The sequence below is a fragment of the Rhagoletis pomonella genome, unplaced genomic scaffold (assembly GCF_013731165.1).
Source record: "Rhagoletis pomonella isolate Grant_MI unplaced genomic scaffold, Rhpom_1.0 Rhpom_scaffold_00003, whole genome shotgun sequence".
NCBI lineage: Eukaryota > Metazoa > Arthropoda > Insecta > Diptera > Tephritidae > Rhagoletis > Rhagoletis pomonella.
Window position 1 is genome coordinate 71114094 of NW_023458557.1, and position 18324 is coordinate 71132417.

Consider the following 18324-nt stretch of genomic DNA (forward strand, 5'->3'; position numbering starts at 1 on the left):
TGACTAATAGATGGACATATTAGAGACAAGGGGGGCAGCAACTTTCGGCAGCCCAGCATGCCTACAATAAAGGAAGATCAGTTGAAACAGCACTGCACTCCCTACACTGAAAATAAAATTTCGTAAAAATGAAACTTTCGTTCATTATACGAACACATATTACACAACGAAACAAGATTTTACGAACCATTCGTAAATATAACGAAAGGAGTGTCGTAAGGCTTTTTTTTAGTTTATTTATGAAAACTTTCGTTTATTTTAAAAATCACATGCCTAAATTACCGAACAAATCTCTGTACCAGTAATTTTGTACATTGTACGAAGGCATTCGTAATATTTACGTTTGGTTTTAAAATATACGAAATCTACTTTTCTGTATTCGTTTTATTTATTAAATACTTTCGTACAAAGTACTAATGCAGAAAGATATTTTTTAAATTCGTACAATATACGAATAGTTTTGTACAATATACTAAATTGCCGGCAGTTTAATAATTCATCATACGCGTGTCATTTCGAAATTACCTGTTTGCTGCTGTGAGACGTATAATTTAAACTAGAGTGCCAGCTACTGTCGAAATTCGACCGTTCTTCTAGTTGTTTAATACCCTTGGAGAGTTTTCTAACTTAGCACGTCATTTAACCTATAATGTACAATGTGTATAATGTTACTTGCCGGAAAATCTCCTGTTTTCGAACTAAACCTTGACTTAAAATTTTTATATCTTTAAAGGTCTTTGGCAGGACTTGGAATATAACCGATATATTCCAGCCGATAAATCTCGATAATTAGAAACTTTGATGATTCGATAAATTTCGCTGACTATTTTTCCTTAACGGAATTTATTTCAATAAATCTAAGCGATTTCTCAGTCCTTTAATAGCTCTGCTGAAAAAGGGCTCAATAAAACTTAAGTGAGTATAACGACAGGCTAATTATTATAACGTTATAAGCTTAAGGTGAATTTTATCTTGTTTCTACCTTTATCCCTACCTACCTACATATACCCTTTTCGTCATAATTACAATTATCTTAATCAGTCTTCGTTTATCTTAATTTTTATACTTTCCTTTATCCTGACATTTATCTTGTTAATCTTTCATATACATGCATATATACTCCTTTTCTTTATCTATTCACGTAGATGAGGTGAGGTGTGATGACGTGATAAGATGTGACGTGATATTATGTGTTGGGATAGGATGTGATGTGATAGGATGTCAGGTCAGTCATTTGATGTCATACCATGTGATGCCACGTCATGCCATACGATGTCATATCTGTGATGTCAAGTCATGTTATTTCATATCATGTGATGTCATGCCATATAATATGATGTGACATAGGATGTCAGGCCCCGTGATATCGTGTGATGTGATATCATATTATATGATGTAATATCATGTGATGTAATCTTATCACATTCCATGTTCCGATTATTATATCGATAACCCTGTCGATAACTGTGTCGATAAAAAACCGATGACAATATCCATTAACATTTAGAAAAATATATCGATTGCAAAATCGATTAATTTATCGATAAATATCACAATCTTCAGTATCGATTATTTGACATATCGATAACAATATCAATTACTAAATCCATAAAAAAATCAATTATTTTCCGATTATTATAAAGATAACAATATTCATTATTGTATCGATAACAATATCGATTATTATATCGATAACAATATCGGGTTTTATATCGCTAACAATATCGATCTTCATCCTCATCCTTTTCTTCATATTTATCTTTATTTTTGCATATTCCTCTTCACCTTAACCTTAAAGTGTTTAAATTTGCTTTGATCTTCGATTTGGCCTGTATCTCTAGGCATCTTTATTTTTGCTTTTATTCTCAAACCGCTAAACCGCTGAGTACCATTTCCATGTGCATTATTCCCCTTGAATTTGACAATTTACTCCCAGCCAACTGCCGCTGAAGAAGTTTTCCTTCATCAACTCAAGAAATTTTCTTACCCTTTCAGTTACCCTAATTCGTCTCCATTTTCATCTTTATCTTCATTTTCGCTTTCTTTTCTTGACTTCATTATTTTCATTTATTTCTTCATCTTCATATTTATCTTTATTTCAAAGCTTAATTTCAAATGCGAAGTGAAACAACATGCGAAACATGTCAAATTGAACATGTTGCAGCAACATCTATACACAATTCAAAAATGTTTAAACGACGGTTTAGGCCGTTATTTTCAACCAATTTTGAAATCATAAAAACTCTGCTCATCTACAGAAAAATGCCTTTCCAATGGTGTTCTTGGTTTGGAAGGCGGTGCGGTAGAATCACCAAACGAATGGAGACAAAATTCATGTTAGCGTATTAATATATAGATTTTAAGGTTTTATAAAGAAATTTGACGGATAAAAAATACAATAAAAAATTTAATATTAATGTGTGATTTGGTTTTTATAATTATTCGTGGAGCTATCGATTAATCGCAAACATTGCAACCTGAGATTGCTAGCTGGCAAAGGGGAGTGAGTGAATTTTAAGTTTTGTTTTTCTGTTTTTTATTGTTGTTTTTTTATTGTTGCATATAGAGCGTTAACACATAATCTGCTTGCAATGGCTTATCAGAAAAATATCAAACACTGGTGCGCTGCAACACTTATGAACACCATTTTTTATTTACAGATTGAAAGTATGCGCATACTCACAGACTATAAAAATCAATGATAATACAACACTTTCTTTACATTTTGATCATTAATGTTAAGCGTTTTTTTTTCAAAACATTTTGTTAAACAAAAATGCTTAAAATTTACCATAAAAATAGAATAAAAGTGTTGTGTTTAACTCGTACTATATTTTTTACAGTGTGGTGAAAGCAACAACCGCAAGTTTTACGAAAATAATTTCGTTAAATATAGGAATTATTTTGTGAATTTAACAAAAATTTCGTAACTTCGTAATTTCGTAAAAACAAAGAAATAATATGAAACTCTTTAGTAAATCGTACGAACTCATTTGTAAAATATACTAAAGATCTGATGTCTCATATTTTCGTTGCTGGCTTATGCCGATGACATCGACATCATCGGCAACAAAAACCGCGAAGTCTGTTCTGCCTTTTCCAAGTTGGATAGGGAAGCAAAGCGAATAGGTCTGGTGTTAAACGAGGACAAGACGAAGTATCTCCTGTCATCAAAAAAACACTCAGCACATTCGCTGTTGACAGTTACAATTTCGAGAAAGTAGAGAATTTCGTTTACTTGGGAATCAGCATTAACACCGATAATAATGTCAGCATTGAAATCCAACGCAGAATCACTCTTGCCAACAAATGTTACTTCGGACTGAGTAGGCAATTCAGGAGTAAAGTCCTCTCTCGACGTACGAAACCCACGCTCTATATGTCACTCATCATCAGCGTTGCTAGGTTGACGTTTTTAACGTCATTTGGACGTTTTTTGTACCCTGTTGACGTTTGGACGTTTTTTGTGTAAAAAATGAAATTTTTTAACTTCCCAGTAATTTTTCTTTGTTACTAAATCTTATAAGTAGAACTGGTTTTGAATTATTTTCTTAATAAATCTTTACAATCTTTGTGTTTTGCTGAAGCTGCTTCCTCCAAAGGTTTTTTTTTTGGATTCGTTGTTTAAAGGCTGGTTGTGTAAACACTTGAGGTTACGAGGCTTGCTGTAATGTTTGCAATTGCACATTAAAAGCCAATTCAGGAAGAGCAGATCTATTGCAGCAGGCACGCTCGCAAAAACATCAAAAAAGCTGTGCAGTACAGAACGTCAGAAAAAAGTAGGCGACTTTTTTAAGACTTCATTGAAAATGTAATGAACACAAAAAAGGCTGAAATATTAGGTCCATTCAATAACTTTACCAGTAAGTACTTGCAGCGCGAGCGTAAAAGAAAAATAGAGAGTAAAATTGAGAGCAAGAGAAAATTTTCAGAAAAAGTTATTGAACGCAAAACTAGTAAAAACTTGCAACTTAAGCCATTTTGACACTTTCTGACGGTTAGATTTTGGCGCCCAATTTTCTTTTTAATTGGGAATAGCTCTCATCGTCATAAAAATAAAAAAATATGCAATAGATTTAAATTTTTCATCCATATTTTCATTTCACTAATTATGTTTCATCAAATCATCCTCTTAAACAGTTTGTTTACAACATAACCTATAATAATGAAACATAATCTTACTTTTTGACTCCTGCAAATTCCTGCTAGTAAAATTTTTACTTGCAAGAATTTGCAGCTCTCTCGGGTTGTTACGCTCTCGAATTCGCTCCCTCTTGCAAATATTTTGGGTTATTGAATGCATTCCCAGTAAAAACTTGCAAGTACTAGCAACAATTCGTAACAATTTTTTGATATTGAATGGACCTATTGCTATGCTCCTTCTTAGCAGAACGTAATTTAGCATTTTCGACAACCGAGCCCCTAACCAAATGTCTACAAAAAAAAAAAATAAAAAATATTAAAAACCAACGCGATTATTTAGCCCCTTTATTGCCCTGAAATTTAATGGGCTATCAAACTGCATAGTCAAGAAAAATTCTAAAAACTCTGGATAAAAAGTTGAAAATCTAGCTGAAAATTTGCAGATTGTTTATAATTTTTGCACAATTTTTGTGGATTTATATTCCGTTTGTTAATGAGCTTGGCTTTTATGGAAAAATAATAAACATTAAATAAACGAAAGAGAAACAGCCAAAATCGATCAAACTATCGATGACTTAATCAGCTGATCGATCACAAGTGTATGTATAAAATGATTTTTATATTAACGACCAGTTTACAATGAATTTTAAATGTGCTCTGTCGAAATGACATTTTAGTATACATTACGTACATATCGAGCCCTAACCGCCAAAATAACGTAAGCGAGAAAATTTTCTTTTTGATGCAGAAATGCATCTAAATGCTCTAGGAATATTTATGCATCAAAAAAAAAATTTAAAAAAAAATGTACCTTTGTATACAATACAAGTTTAATAAGAACAATTTTTTGTACATTCAATTGAAAATAAGGAAAGGAATAGGAAATGACGTTTTTTCAGACCAAGAGGGACGTTTTCTCATGCCGAAGACCTGGCAACACTGCTCATCATGCCCGTGCTGGTATATGACGCAGAAGCATGGACAATGACAACATCCGATGAGGCGGCTCTTGGAATATTTGAGAGAAAGATTTTGCGGAAGATTTAAGGGCCTTTACGCGTTGGCGACGGCGAGTACCGCAGACGATGGAACGATGTGCTGTATGAGCTTTACAACGATATAGACATAGTGTAGAGAATTAAAATACAGCGGTTCCGCTGGCTTGGTCATGTTCGAATGGACACCGACGCTCCAGCTCTGAAAGTATTCAACTCGGAACCCGCTGGTGGTAGCAGAGGAAGAGGGAGGCCCCTACTGCGATGGAAAGATCAGGTGGAGAAGGACTTGGCTTCACTTGGCGTTTCCAATTGGCGTCAGTTGGCACAGAAGAGAAAAGACTGGCGTGCTTTGCTGAACTCGGCCAAAATCGCTTAGGCGGTTACAGCGCCAAAAAAGAAGAAGAAGTACGAAAACGGTTTTGTAAAATTAACCAAAACTTTCGTGGCTCAAAATGACGAAAAAATTAGTAAGATGTACGCAAGTTTAGAATTATGTGAATCGCAAATAAAGACATTCCCGGTAAGGGTACGCTTCAGGGTGGAGTAATCTCACCGTTTCTGTGGAACAGAGCAATAGACAGCCTCCTTCAAGAACTTGACGACATTGGTGGGAAGACAATTGCATACGCCGACGATATTGGCCGATCTAATTCAAAGATCTCTTAGCCAACTATCCCTATGGTGCAACAGGCGAGGACTGACTTTCTTCCGGTAGATCTACATGCTAAACAAGTCACAAGCATTGCGGAAATTCATATGAATAGTCTAAATAAGTGGTGAAACACCATTTATGGTCGTGGTAGAATATTAACAGATTTTTCTGAGCTTTCCGGATCCATGTCCCACATGAAGGAGAGGGTGTATACTCCGAACATCTGGCAGTCTCCCTTAGCTTTCGTCTTCCGGACCACTGTAATGTCTTTCATGCGGAACTGATGGCAAACGACCGAGCCACAAAACTGGTGAAGTGTGATATGATACCCCAAGCTGATATCTACATCTGCCAGGCGGCAATCAAATCCCTTACAAAGCAGTCGACAACCTCCATGGTAGCCATGAAATGCCGCACATCTCTTAACAAGATGGCTGAGTCATTTCGCCCAAAGGTGATATTGGTTCCGGAACACTGCGAAATTGAAGGACACTGCAAGGCCGATGAAAACCGGGTTTGGAAAAAGTCAAGTAATCGAACACCGTAATACACATACACCTGCGTTAGTGAATTCGTCTGAGCGCTTGAAATAAAAACAAAAACAACAAAGAAAAAACTAAATAAATTATCTAAACATAAATTTGGCTCCAGCGCAATTATTTTAATCGAATAATACATACGGATATATAAGAACAGTTAGCCGAATGCAAATTTTTTAACTTGAATTTGATTCGATTTTTTGTTAAAACAATCCGGCAAATCCTGTTTATGTGCTTAACATACAAACATGTCTACAATGCCGGGAATTAAAAGGTTAGTGGATCGCGTGTAATGAATATATGCAAGTAAATTAACAACAACAATAATGTATTGATATTAAAATATACTTACACATGTGTACATTACGCACACTCACTTGAAAAGAGGCATAACTCAGAAAGCATATCAGGAAATATAACTGTATGCGGATCGCACAGATTCAACGTACTTAATACAAAAACAGGCATAACAGTTGTTTTCTAGTTAGAGAATATATTTACGAATAAAAAAAACATACTTTTGCCTTGACTGGAGATAAATTTACGAATTGATTTATGCAAAAAAAGGTAACTAATTTTTTTTTTGAGTTGTGCCTCTTTTTCAGAAGATGTGCGATGTATACAATATACGGTGGCGAAAACATAAATAGAGACGCATTATTTTAAGAAGTTTTGACTATTGTGCTCTTGCTTATTATTATTTTTTTATGAAAGTATAGCTCATTTTCTAACAATAACCGTGTAAGTCCGAATTTTGCACTTTATACAAAAATAAGGAAAATTAAATAAATCTAAACAAAATTGGATAAAAGCAAACATTTTGGTTTACATTTTAACAGCCTATTAAGTTCTAGTATAATTAAGAAAAATTCAACACTGATATCGATTATTTAATTAGTTTAATTTTGAAGATAAATCTTCGCAAAAGCTCTGACAGTTTAATTTTTTTGAGGAATAACTGTAATTTTGAAAGGGCGACTCTTTTAAATTTGCAAATTTAAGGACATCTACATTCTATATTTCGACAAGAGGGCACACCGAACTCGAAATGGGGCTATTGATGAATCCATCGTAGGACCCGACTTTTATGACCCCTATAGACTTGATATTACTGCAAGTTACAAATATTAGTAGAACTTAGCGTTGAGATTTGGCAATTTTTTTCCACACAAAGTATGTATATTCGATTATTTTTTTATATGGAGAAAATGGGCAACACCGTCAGAGAAAAAAGTTCCAAAACTCAACGATAAGCTCTAACTACTTCGAACTTTCACTTTGTTATAATAGATTTGAATGGACTAAAAACTTCATGTTTCTAAGTAAACTAATTAATAGGCTCGAAATTTTTATGAAACTGTCGAATTTTCCTAATTTTTGTGCAAAGTTTGAAATTCGGACTTATTATACTTTCATAAAAGAGCAGTAAACACTAAATAAACAATGAAAATTGTCAAAACTTGTTAAAATGTCGTGTCCCTATTTATATATTCGCCACTATATCTATGTCTCATTATACAGCTGTAAATGTTGCTATTAAATACTAATTTTTTTCTCATCAACCGGTATGAATGCAAGCGTATTCAAATGCTGTTGCTCATCTTCGCTATCTCCAATGGGATTCTCCGCTAGGAACCGGAGCGGGAATCACAACTCAAGCTTCATACTTTTGCCAAATACAATTTGCGGCGATCAGATGTGCTCGCACAAACAAACAAGCATATGTACATACATTTGTATGTAGTCACTATGTGTATAGTATACAAAACAAATATATACAAGTTTCTGCCAGATTTTCCTGTTTTGATGTGAAGATTCTACTTATTATCAATCAGTAGGTTTTCGAACGTTGCCGTGTTAGTGTCGGGTTGGGGCAACTTAAGTACATAAGTAAAGTCGATTAATTCAAATTGTTTGTTGTAGCCGCAAGTTTTTAGTACTTATTAACTATAAACTGGCTAATAATTTTTTTAAGTGCAAAATATTCGTGCATACAAGCATACGTGATTGTGAAAAGTAAGTGCGTTCACGAAATATACTTAAGCATAGAGAACAAGACACAAATTGTTTGAAAAAGGCTTCTTTACAAATTACAATATCATATACATAATACATGAACATATAATATTTTTATAGATATGTATGTACATTAGGGCGGGTATATTTTTTTTACTATGTGAATATAGCTTAGCGGGATTCTAAGCCAATTTGCCGAAGAAGCCATGGGTCTAGAATCAATTTGGGGTTGGCCAAATTGCGAAAATAGGTTTCGAAGAAAATATGAAAATTTTTAATGTTTTGCCCTCTGGTGGAAGTTTTAAGAAAACGATAAATGCAGAAATGGATTCCTCATACCAAAAAATTCCGTATTGCGTGTTTTTATACAAAATTTAAGCACTTCTTTACAACACTCCGGCAAAATGCTAAGAAAGCTATTTTCGCAATTTGACAAACTTCAAATTGATTTTAGAACCATGATTTCTTTGGTAAATTTGCTTAGAATTACACGCAGAATACTTCTGTGCTATACGCGCATAGTCGTAAAAAAATCTCCCATACAAATTGACCCGCCCTAATGTACATATGTATCAATTAAAACAACCATCGAAAACCTTGCCAGTGTCAGCCGTAGGTGTCGGCTATCAACAACTTGTATTCAATCAATTTCAGAGATTGGCGTCGTGCCAGTGATAAATGCCAATAGGCTTGCAAGCAACCAAAGCTAGTATGTTTTTTAGCAAAAATTTTTTCTGTATTGGCACAAAACGAATATATGTACTTGGAAACATTTATTTCTGATTAACTTTGTTGCCTAACTGATTCATTCATTGGGGAGGTGACTCTGTACGCGTATTTTACCAGTAAACCAGTAACCGCGACACTTCAGAAGCTAGGAGCTGTAATGTTATTCTCATTAGAAATAAAAAAATGTGCGTGGATCCACGCCCGATTGAAGTGAGACTTCTTTCTATTACCCGTATAGCTCACCATATTAAATGATGATTGTTCGGCACGATACTGCCAACATGTCTTCATCGTAATCTTAATCTCAATCGCAATACATATCAATATCAATATTAATCTTAATCTTAATCTTAATCTTAATCTTAATCTTAATTTTAATTTTAATCTTAATTTTAATTTCAATTCTAATCGTAGTCTCAATCTAAATCTGAATCTCAATCATAATCTTAATCTTAATCCTACTCGTAATCTCAATCTCAATCCTAATTTTAGTACTGATCGTTATGCTAACCTTAATATTAATCTTAATTTGTCAATTTTTATTGTGGCATATTAATATTTATTTCAATAGTGTTATTGAGCTTTGTATCACGATTTGTTTGTTAGGAAAAATGGAAAAACCACAACAATTTTCGGGTGTCCTTTTCATTGTTACACAAATTTTCGGGTTAGCTGCGGGTGTCCGAGTATGGTGTTCGCTTGTGCTTAATTTTTAGCGAGGATGATCGAACAGGCTCGTTCGTACTCAAGCAGCTTTCGGGTGTGCATCTCGATCGTTTTTTAACGAGGGTGCATGTCAAAGGTATAGAGTAAAGGCGGCAAACAATTTTCGGCCTATCAGTTTCTCTAGATTTCTTCTCAACGCCATGTGTTGACTGTTGAAAATTCCAGCGATACTCAAATGCCACAAGGGTAGATTCCACAAAATTGTTAGCAGTATTGGTCAAGACCTATACCACAAAGAATTCGCGATGTCAGCCTTTCTGGATGTGGTTGGCGCCTTTAAAAATCTTCATGGATGGCTCCAAAATGAGCGTTGAAGTCGGATCTGGTGACTGATCACTGATTTAAAATAATTTTTTGAAAATACCATAACCTTAAAATTTCAAAGTCCTTTAAAAAAATTGGACGCCGGGGAGAAAAACTCGGAATACAATTGACTCAACAATAGCCCTCATAAGTTTGTTCATTAAAAATAGCCACTGAATATAGATTTTAGCTCTATTGGATTGCGCATCACTGGTTGACAGTTGGATTATGACAGGCTAATGACAGCATTATTTATCCCAATATTGCAGTAACAAGTTCGCTTTTTAAGTCTTTCGATTCAATTAAGGCTGCGGTTACTATGCATGCGTATTCTGACGAACTTTTGTTCTGACGATTTCTTCGAAGCAAAAACATACGAAACAAACAACAAACAAACACGTATTTCTTTCTTGCGACGAAATCGTCAGAACAAACGTTCGTCAGAATACGCATGCGTATTAGCCCTAGCCTGAGGCAAACTAATAGGCGAAAAAAAACTTTGAAAACTTTTATTCATATTAAAATGCAAGGAATTTTTTTGAATTATATTTCGAGAAATAAAAATAGTTAAAATAGTGCATTATATGTATGTAGTTGATACTGAAATTTCCATAAAGCTTTCGTTTTGTATTCACGTGACGATGATTTTTTAATGAACAGGATATTTTTTTAATTTAAGAAAAAAAAACGTTCAACCAAATAATGCCAGCTGTTTCCAAGCTGCTACGAATGCAGCTCTATGTATGTATATTAAAATATTTATAACATATGTACAATGTATTAATACAAATGTATGTTCGTACGTACATATGTAAGTATGTATGTACTAGAGCATGCCTGCCAATAACGTCATAGCTGGGGTAAAACCAGTTTCGCTATTCGAACAATTATACGCTGCTTTACAGCCTTCATTGCTTCCATTTAATTAATTTATTTATTTTATTCGCTTCGACGTAAAATTGCAAATCATAGAATACTTAAACAGCAGAATATATATTTTTAACAGACTTCAAAAAAGGAGGAGGTTATCAATTAGCCGGATTCTTTTAAATATTTCTTTAAATGTTACCGCATTCCTTTGGGCCACGTAAACTCTTTTCAATAATTTCACAAAGATGATCGCATACTAATTCGATCATTGGATCCTGCATATTTAGATGACCGGCTTCAATGGTTTTTTTTTTGTAAATTATTAGTTTTGTTTTTATTTAAATGCTTCTGATAACTAATAGGTACCACGAACCAAGTATTTATTTTTTGTTTGTCAGGGCATAGCTGACACATACATACATATATGCATATATACTTCCACAATAAGTAAATTTGTGTTGCCTATAATTCCATTTTAAATCGAGGGTTATATGCACCCATACCCCTTACACAGATTATAAGTACATATTTATGTATACACACGGCTCTTTAGCCGGGTGAGAGATCACTTTTAAATAGCTGATAATTATATTTATTCGTATGTCTATATAAAATGCAAATAATTATGAAAAAGTGTTTTCAAACAGCTCCAAGCTGGCATTTTCATTTCGTTATCAGCTGGGGTGTTTTCTGTGGCCTAAATATACTCGCTTGTATATCAATGTCTCAGTGATGCCAAAACATAGAAATTGTATCCCTATAGTGGGAGTTTTTAATAAGAAAATTATCCAAATAGGTATTTTGTTGAGCTGAACACAAAATGCAGCTTTTACAATTTTTTGGTGAACTAACGAAACTATAAATCCATATACATATGCTCAGATGTACGAAATTTGTAGTTTTTTTTTTTTGTAAATTAAAAAATAATAATTTGGCGCTTACACTTTTGCTAAGTGTTTGGTCGAGTTTCTCCTGCAATTTATGGTGTGCGTCTTGACGTCATTACACAAATGAGAAGCTTTTTCACACAGTGGCCGCACGATATTGGGAAGAAAAAAAACAATGTGTCTTGGTAAAATACATGAGGCCTTCGGAGTGTACATAATGTGACCAACCGTACTTCTCCGTACGTCGTACTTCGCAGTACAATCAAATGTACTTCTTTGCAATATTTTGTACTGCCTTTTAAGATGGGTCTTCTTTAATTGATTTGAGAAATTTTAAAACCTTAGTCGAATACATAAATTTCAACCTTCTTTCACTTCACTTGCCGAGCTAACAAATTTCATTTTAAATGGCTTCTTCATCCAGAAAAATTAAAAGGTGTTAGAGAATTTACGGGGAGTATTTAGCTGGTTTGGAAAGTAGCGCACGCTACTACACGTGGAAAAATATGATTTTTAGAACACCCCAATAATAATGAAGAAAGCATCGTTGAATATACATGAAATATTCGTATTTGCAATATCTCTACAATTGTTGTTCCTTTTTTGTACATACATACGACAATTCTGTATTCTTATTGAATTAAGTTTAACTAGTCATAATCCCCGAAAATCGAGGTGCTCCGTATCCATATACACACGTAACATATTAACCATTTCTTTGTTAACTATCGTACAGTGCTTATTTTTTGGACACGAATTGCCCCTTCAAGTGGTTTGGATTAATTACACCAGGCTGAAGTTGAACGACCCAGTCGACTAAATTGACATCTCGCAAAATCGTCTCTTGTTGTACTTGTCTTAATTTTTGAGTCTGGATTGAAACAATCAGGTTCTCTGCAACTCATATACATATCGTCGCTCGAATAAAGAAACATACACTATTATTCGATAATTGCACCATTGGATAGACAATCCTTTAATCTATTAGAAAAATCTTTAGTTTTCTTAAATATCTCTTTGGCTCACTAATTTATTCCCGAAAAACGAAATTATATTTGTATGGTTTGTAATGGTTTGTAAAAACTTCCAATTCGTTTTACTCAAAACTATACTTTTCATGTTACACTATTTCATTATTCCAGCGATGATATGTTGAGAGTTTAAAACTGTTCATCGACCATAATTTTTTTTTTTTAGTTTTCCGGCATTTTAATATCATATAAAGTTGAAAATAAAAAAATTTAATTGTTTAATTTAAATTATTGTTGTTTGATATATAAAATGAGAATGTGAGTGGGAGTTTCAACTCTACATTTTAAAATCATACGGTGCCAATTGAAATGAACGTAATAAAGTTTTGTTCAGTGTAAACCTTTAAAAAATTTTCAGTGCAAATATTTCAAAAGTCGTCTAATGATTCTTAAATCTGAAATGTTTTAGCAAAGTTTCAGATCGACCACTTTAATTTGATACATGACTTGCCTCTTTACGATTAGTAGGTCGTGTGTTTTTGAGAGTGGGAAAAAATAAGAAAATGAATGCCTTTTTAAGGCATATTTCCTGTCTACCACCACTGCTAGGTACTAAATACATATGTGTATGTACTTAAGTTTGAAAATATATGTCGATGCCAACGTGGTTAATATGTAATTAGAGCCATCTGTTAGTGCTCTAACGGCTTTATCAATACTTTTTCTTGGGTGTCAAACCCAGCAGAGTGAACCATTTTCGCGTTAATCTAAACAAAAAAAAACATTCCAGAAAAGATATTACCGCCTTATGTGCATGTAAAACGGCTTTATTTAGATGGGAAGCCAAATTATATCAGGTTCACTAGATATGCACATGCATATGTATTTGCGTATAGGTACATAAAATCAAAAGGCAATGTCACTTGTCTAATGCCAAGTCCACCAATATACGTAGAACTAATATTTCAATAGAGTTAAGTTTGATGTCTTCGAATGCCTTCGAAGCGCAATACATACATTGTTCAGTTTCGGGCTTTTTACATACCCATCAAACTTAACCCCGACTTACTAGTTTTCCAGTGACTAAGTAACTGCACATATACAAATTTCTGTAGTATATCATCCTATGCTTTTTATTCGCATATCCTTGTCGATCTAAACTACCAGTTGGCTAGCCTGGGCTCAGGCATAGCAAGGCCCAATTAGGGAATGGACAGACGACTAAGGCGAAGATCGGCTTTGTAGGCCGATCTGAAAGACTTTTCAACGACCATGGGATGGACGGTTTTACTATACATGTCCATGTGTACAGATATCTTTGAAATATAAAAATAAAAAATAAATCACTTTTGAAACTATGTTCTCCTCATTCATCACTATGTACGTCTTACATAATCGTTTCAAGAAAGCTGCAATCTTGTTACACAAAAAGGTAGAGATAAAACTGTTAGTAGGTAGAAATTAAAGAGTTTTAATTGCCAAGATCGGTTGAGAGTTGACCAAAGTATAAGATATTTTTCACATATCGACGCCCGTTCTGCCGATTCCGTGCTACGGTCGCTTGGGCGACCACCACCCCTTTTTCCATGCCCTGGCATGTGGCACATAACGGCGAATGGGGCCATCGTCAGTATTTCCGCGTAGATTAATTATCTCGTTCTAATCCTGGATTCTTCTGTGGAAGTATCACATTGATTCGACTACATTCAAAGTTACGAGGCCAGTAATGGTGTACAAGCATTTAGCAGGCAAAAGCCCTGAGATGGCCGTACACGTTGCTTAGGCTTCGAGAACTAATTTAGTCTGGCCTGTGCGCCCATCAAGGGAGCGATGCGTACATGCGCGACGCCACGAAAAGCCATTTTGCAGCTCCTTCAAAAGCTACTCCGCAGATATGGAATAAACAAGTCATTTAAAAAATGAAATTTAGAACTCTTTAGCTACAATGAGCCAAAAGCAACATGGTTTTTCCAAACCTAGTTGTTGTTTTATTTTGTCATGGTAAATACTCCGATAGTACGAAAAGTGATTCAAGTTGAATATGTGTAAACACATTTGTATGTCTGACTGCAGCTAAACGTCTTTGGTTGATTTTTTTTCGTGTAAGAAGGCTGGAACACCTCTATTTTGGAGAAAAATGCACACGCAAGCACTATGCAGTGGCACAGAGGTGGATCCAAAACCTCTGAAGTTATTGGGGCATTCATCAATAGCTTTATCCAATAGAATTCTGATTCTATTGGTACAAAGGTCACAAAGGAATATAGGAAATCGTAGTAGTGCAAATATTAGCTAGGGAAGCAGCAGCTTCATTTGTCACAGATCTCGTAGTAGGTCTCAACAAGATCAAGAACGAGCTCAGGGAAGAAGTAATATGAATGATAGAACGAAATTGACGGTTACACCCAAAGAGATATAGGCTTCTTAAGAGCCTGCCTAAGAAGAAACTGAGGATTGTCACGCGCATCCTCACGTGTCACTTCTGCCCAAGAGTGGAGTTGTCCTGTTAGGAATCTGGGAAAATTACGTCTGTCGCTTTTACAATCGGCTAAGTAGATACCTCTGAACCCGCTCCTTGAGTGTGGGGATAGCGAAAAAAATGTCTAGACTCAATGTGGCCAAAATATGAGCACATACTCTTTCTACCTCTTAACGCCCTTCCAGACTTGCTGCTGATTGTAGTCTGAACGAGACGTTGTGATAAGTAGAGGGCACAATAGATCGGATGATCAATGTGCATACCTTTTCTAATTATCTATCTATCTAATCTGACAAATAGAAACTGAAAGTAATACCTCCACCGGCTCATGCAAGTTTTGTTTGAATCAAGTTTTATAATGGCGAACAATCGCGATTTTTCTTTTGCGGGTAGTTAAATCGGGAATTTGGCTGTATGTGTGTCTCTTCAAGTTGGCGTAGACATATTTTTTTGGCTGCTGTGGTCTAGTAGTTAGCAGTGCGCACTCCCATTCCGCAGGACCTGGATTCGAGCCCAACTTCCGACCAACATCAAAAAAGAATTCAGAAAAAAGTTTTACAAATAGCGATCGCCCCTCGTCATGAAAAACAGCCAACCGACCAAACACTAACATATTGTGTATGCGTGAATCTATTATTATTATTATTTGGCATATCTTTCTGCTTACTTTTATGCAGTTCCGTTTTGGTAAAGCAAAATTCTTTCTTCTTCATTTCAGCCTTATACACAGTCAAAATGACTGCATATTGGAGGATTACCGTCGTATGCCTGCTTTCCTTATGGATTGGCTCAACTCAACAACAATCAACTCCGAATCTTGACGATTTACTGAATAAAATCTTCACAACAGAGGCAACACCATTCCAGCCTGTACCGACTAAGACTACTGTTCTTCAGCCTAATCCTCAGCCACAACCAGAACCACAGCCCAATCCAAATCCGGCACCACCAATTGATCCTGGAAGTGGCAAGGTTTGTGGCCTGAACAAAGAATGTGTGGCACGTTTCTTGTGTAATGAAGATGGCGCAGTCAATACAGATGGCACAACGCTCATTGATATCCGCTTCGATGGCGACGAACAGTGTACTTACTTGGAGGTCTGCTGTAATACACCCGATAAGGTATGTGGAACTTATAGAGATTTTTTAATATACATAACTCAAAAAATTTCTAATTATCCGTACAATCATTTCATTGCAGTTGACAGAGCCCAAGGTGCCCATAAAGCCAGATGAAACACATGAAGGCTGTGGTTATCGCAATCCCGATGGTGTCGGCTTCCGAATTACTGGCGACAAGGAAGGCGAGGCACAATTTGGCGAATTCCCGTGGATGGTAGCCATTTTGCGTGATGAAGTGATTGGCGGCGAAACATTGAATATTTACGAATGTGGCGGCGCTGTGATCGCACCAAATGTTGTCTTGACCGCAACCCATTGTGTACTCAACCTCGAACCGCATGTGCTGGTGGCACGCGCTGGTGAATGGGATACACAAACCAAACAGGAAGTGCTGCCACATCAGGATGCGCGCGTCAAGGAGATTATACGTCATGAAAACTACAATAAAGGTGCACTTTATAATGACGTGGCACTACTCATATTGGAGACACCCTTCTATTGGGAAGAAAATGTGCGTCCCGTCTGTTTGCCCGAACCGAATGCCAATTTCGACTATGCACGTTGTTACGCCACTGGCTGGGGCAAGGACAAGTTCGGTAAAGATGGTACGTATCAATTGATTTTGAAGAAAATCGATCTTCCTACTGTGCCCAGAGATACCTGCCAAGCCAATCTGCGTAGAACTCGCCTGGGCAAATACTTCAATTTGGATAAAAGTTTCATGTGTGCTGGCGGCGAGCGGGGCAAGGATACTTGCAAAGGTGACGGTGGCTCACCGCTGGTATGCCCCGATCCACAAAATCCTAAACGTTACTATCAAGCTGGTATCGTGGCTTGGGGTGTGGGCTGTGGCGAGGAAAATGTACCAGGCGTCTACGCCAATGTGCCATACCTACGCAACTGGATCAATGACAAGCTCGCCGCAAGAGGAATTGATTTTAAATATTTTACGGTTTAAATAGCACTGAAATTAGTATGCAACACACTGTTTGTTTTAAAAATGTACTTTGATATTGTACGATAATATTTGAAATAAATGATTAAAATATAGATAGACACAAATAAATAACGAATATATGTAATAATAACACTGTACAGCACTCGGCTGGGTATTGGACCAAACCAACTTTTTTTAAGAGATTGAGTCATAAGTAAAAAAAGTAATTTCTCCGTTTTTCGAAGCGTCGGCTTTTTCGTTCAAATACGTTTCTATTCTGCGCTTCGCAGATGCTTTTTCATAGCTTAGTAATACAAAACTAAAATTTGTGTTAACATTTCAATATCTTGGGACCGTCTGGAATCTGGAATCTAAGAAATAACAGCGAGCACCTTTGCAAACTCAGCTACAGCTAAAGGTATGTAAACGTACATTTCTTACAATCATTCAAACAAATTTAATTTCAAATTGAAAACACATTTCTTCCAAAATAACTTAAAATCGCACACAAGAAGAACCAAAAAGACCGAAAAATCATGATAATTTTTTCTTTCGTATGTCCATTTTAGAACTGGTTCGGAACTATAGAATTTAGGACAAGTTCGGAACTATCGAGAAAGGGATGTAGCGGGGGGCAATTGACACTTCCTAGGACATCGCCATCTTAAATTCGCCAGTTGCTTGCATGCAAAAGAGATTTAACGCGAACCAGTACTGGGTCTAAATGTACTAGAAGCGCTCCAGTTCAGAACTAGAGATTTTCCCCACAGGGATTGTTAAGGTAATTAAATTTCTTCCGATATGCATATTTGTATACTTCGTATATAAAAATTTGAGAAAAAGACATTTAAATGAAAAAATACCTTTTCTTGTATAAAAATAATATTTTAAACAAAAAAATTACTAACTGATTTTTTAAAAAATTGGTATCATTGTAAATGCGATCAAACCC

The 18324-nt window shown here is 35.5% G+C and overlaps 1 protein-coding gene across 1 annotated transcript; it reads left to right on the plus strand.

Moving 5' to 3' along the window:
- The first annotated feature begins 8118 nt into the window (after nt 1–8118).
- Nucleotides 8119–17501, plus strand: LOC118735448 (phenoloxidase-activating factor 2-like). The gene is made up of 3 exons (XM_036465204.1): nt 8119–8348; nt 16032–16435; nt 16515–17501. The coding sequence occupies exons 2-3, from the start codon at nt 16049–16051 to the stop codon at nt 17391–17393; spliced, it is 1266 nt and encodes a 421-aa protein (XP_036321097.1). The 5' UTR covers nt 8119–8348; nt 16032–16048; the 3' UTR covers nt 17394–17501.
- The last annotated feature ends 823 nt before the right edge of the window (nt 17502–18324 follow it).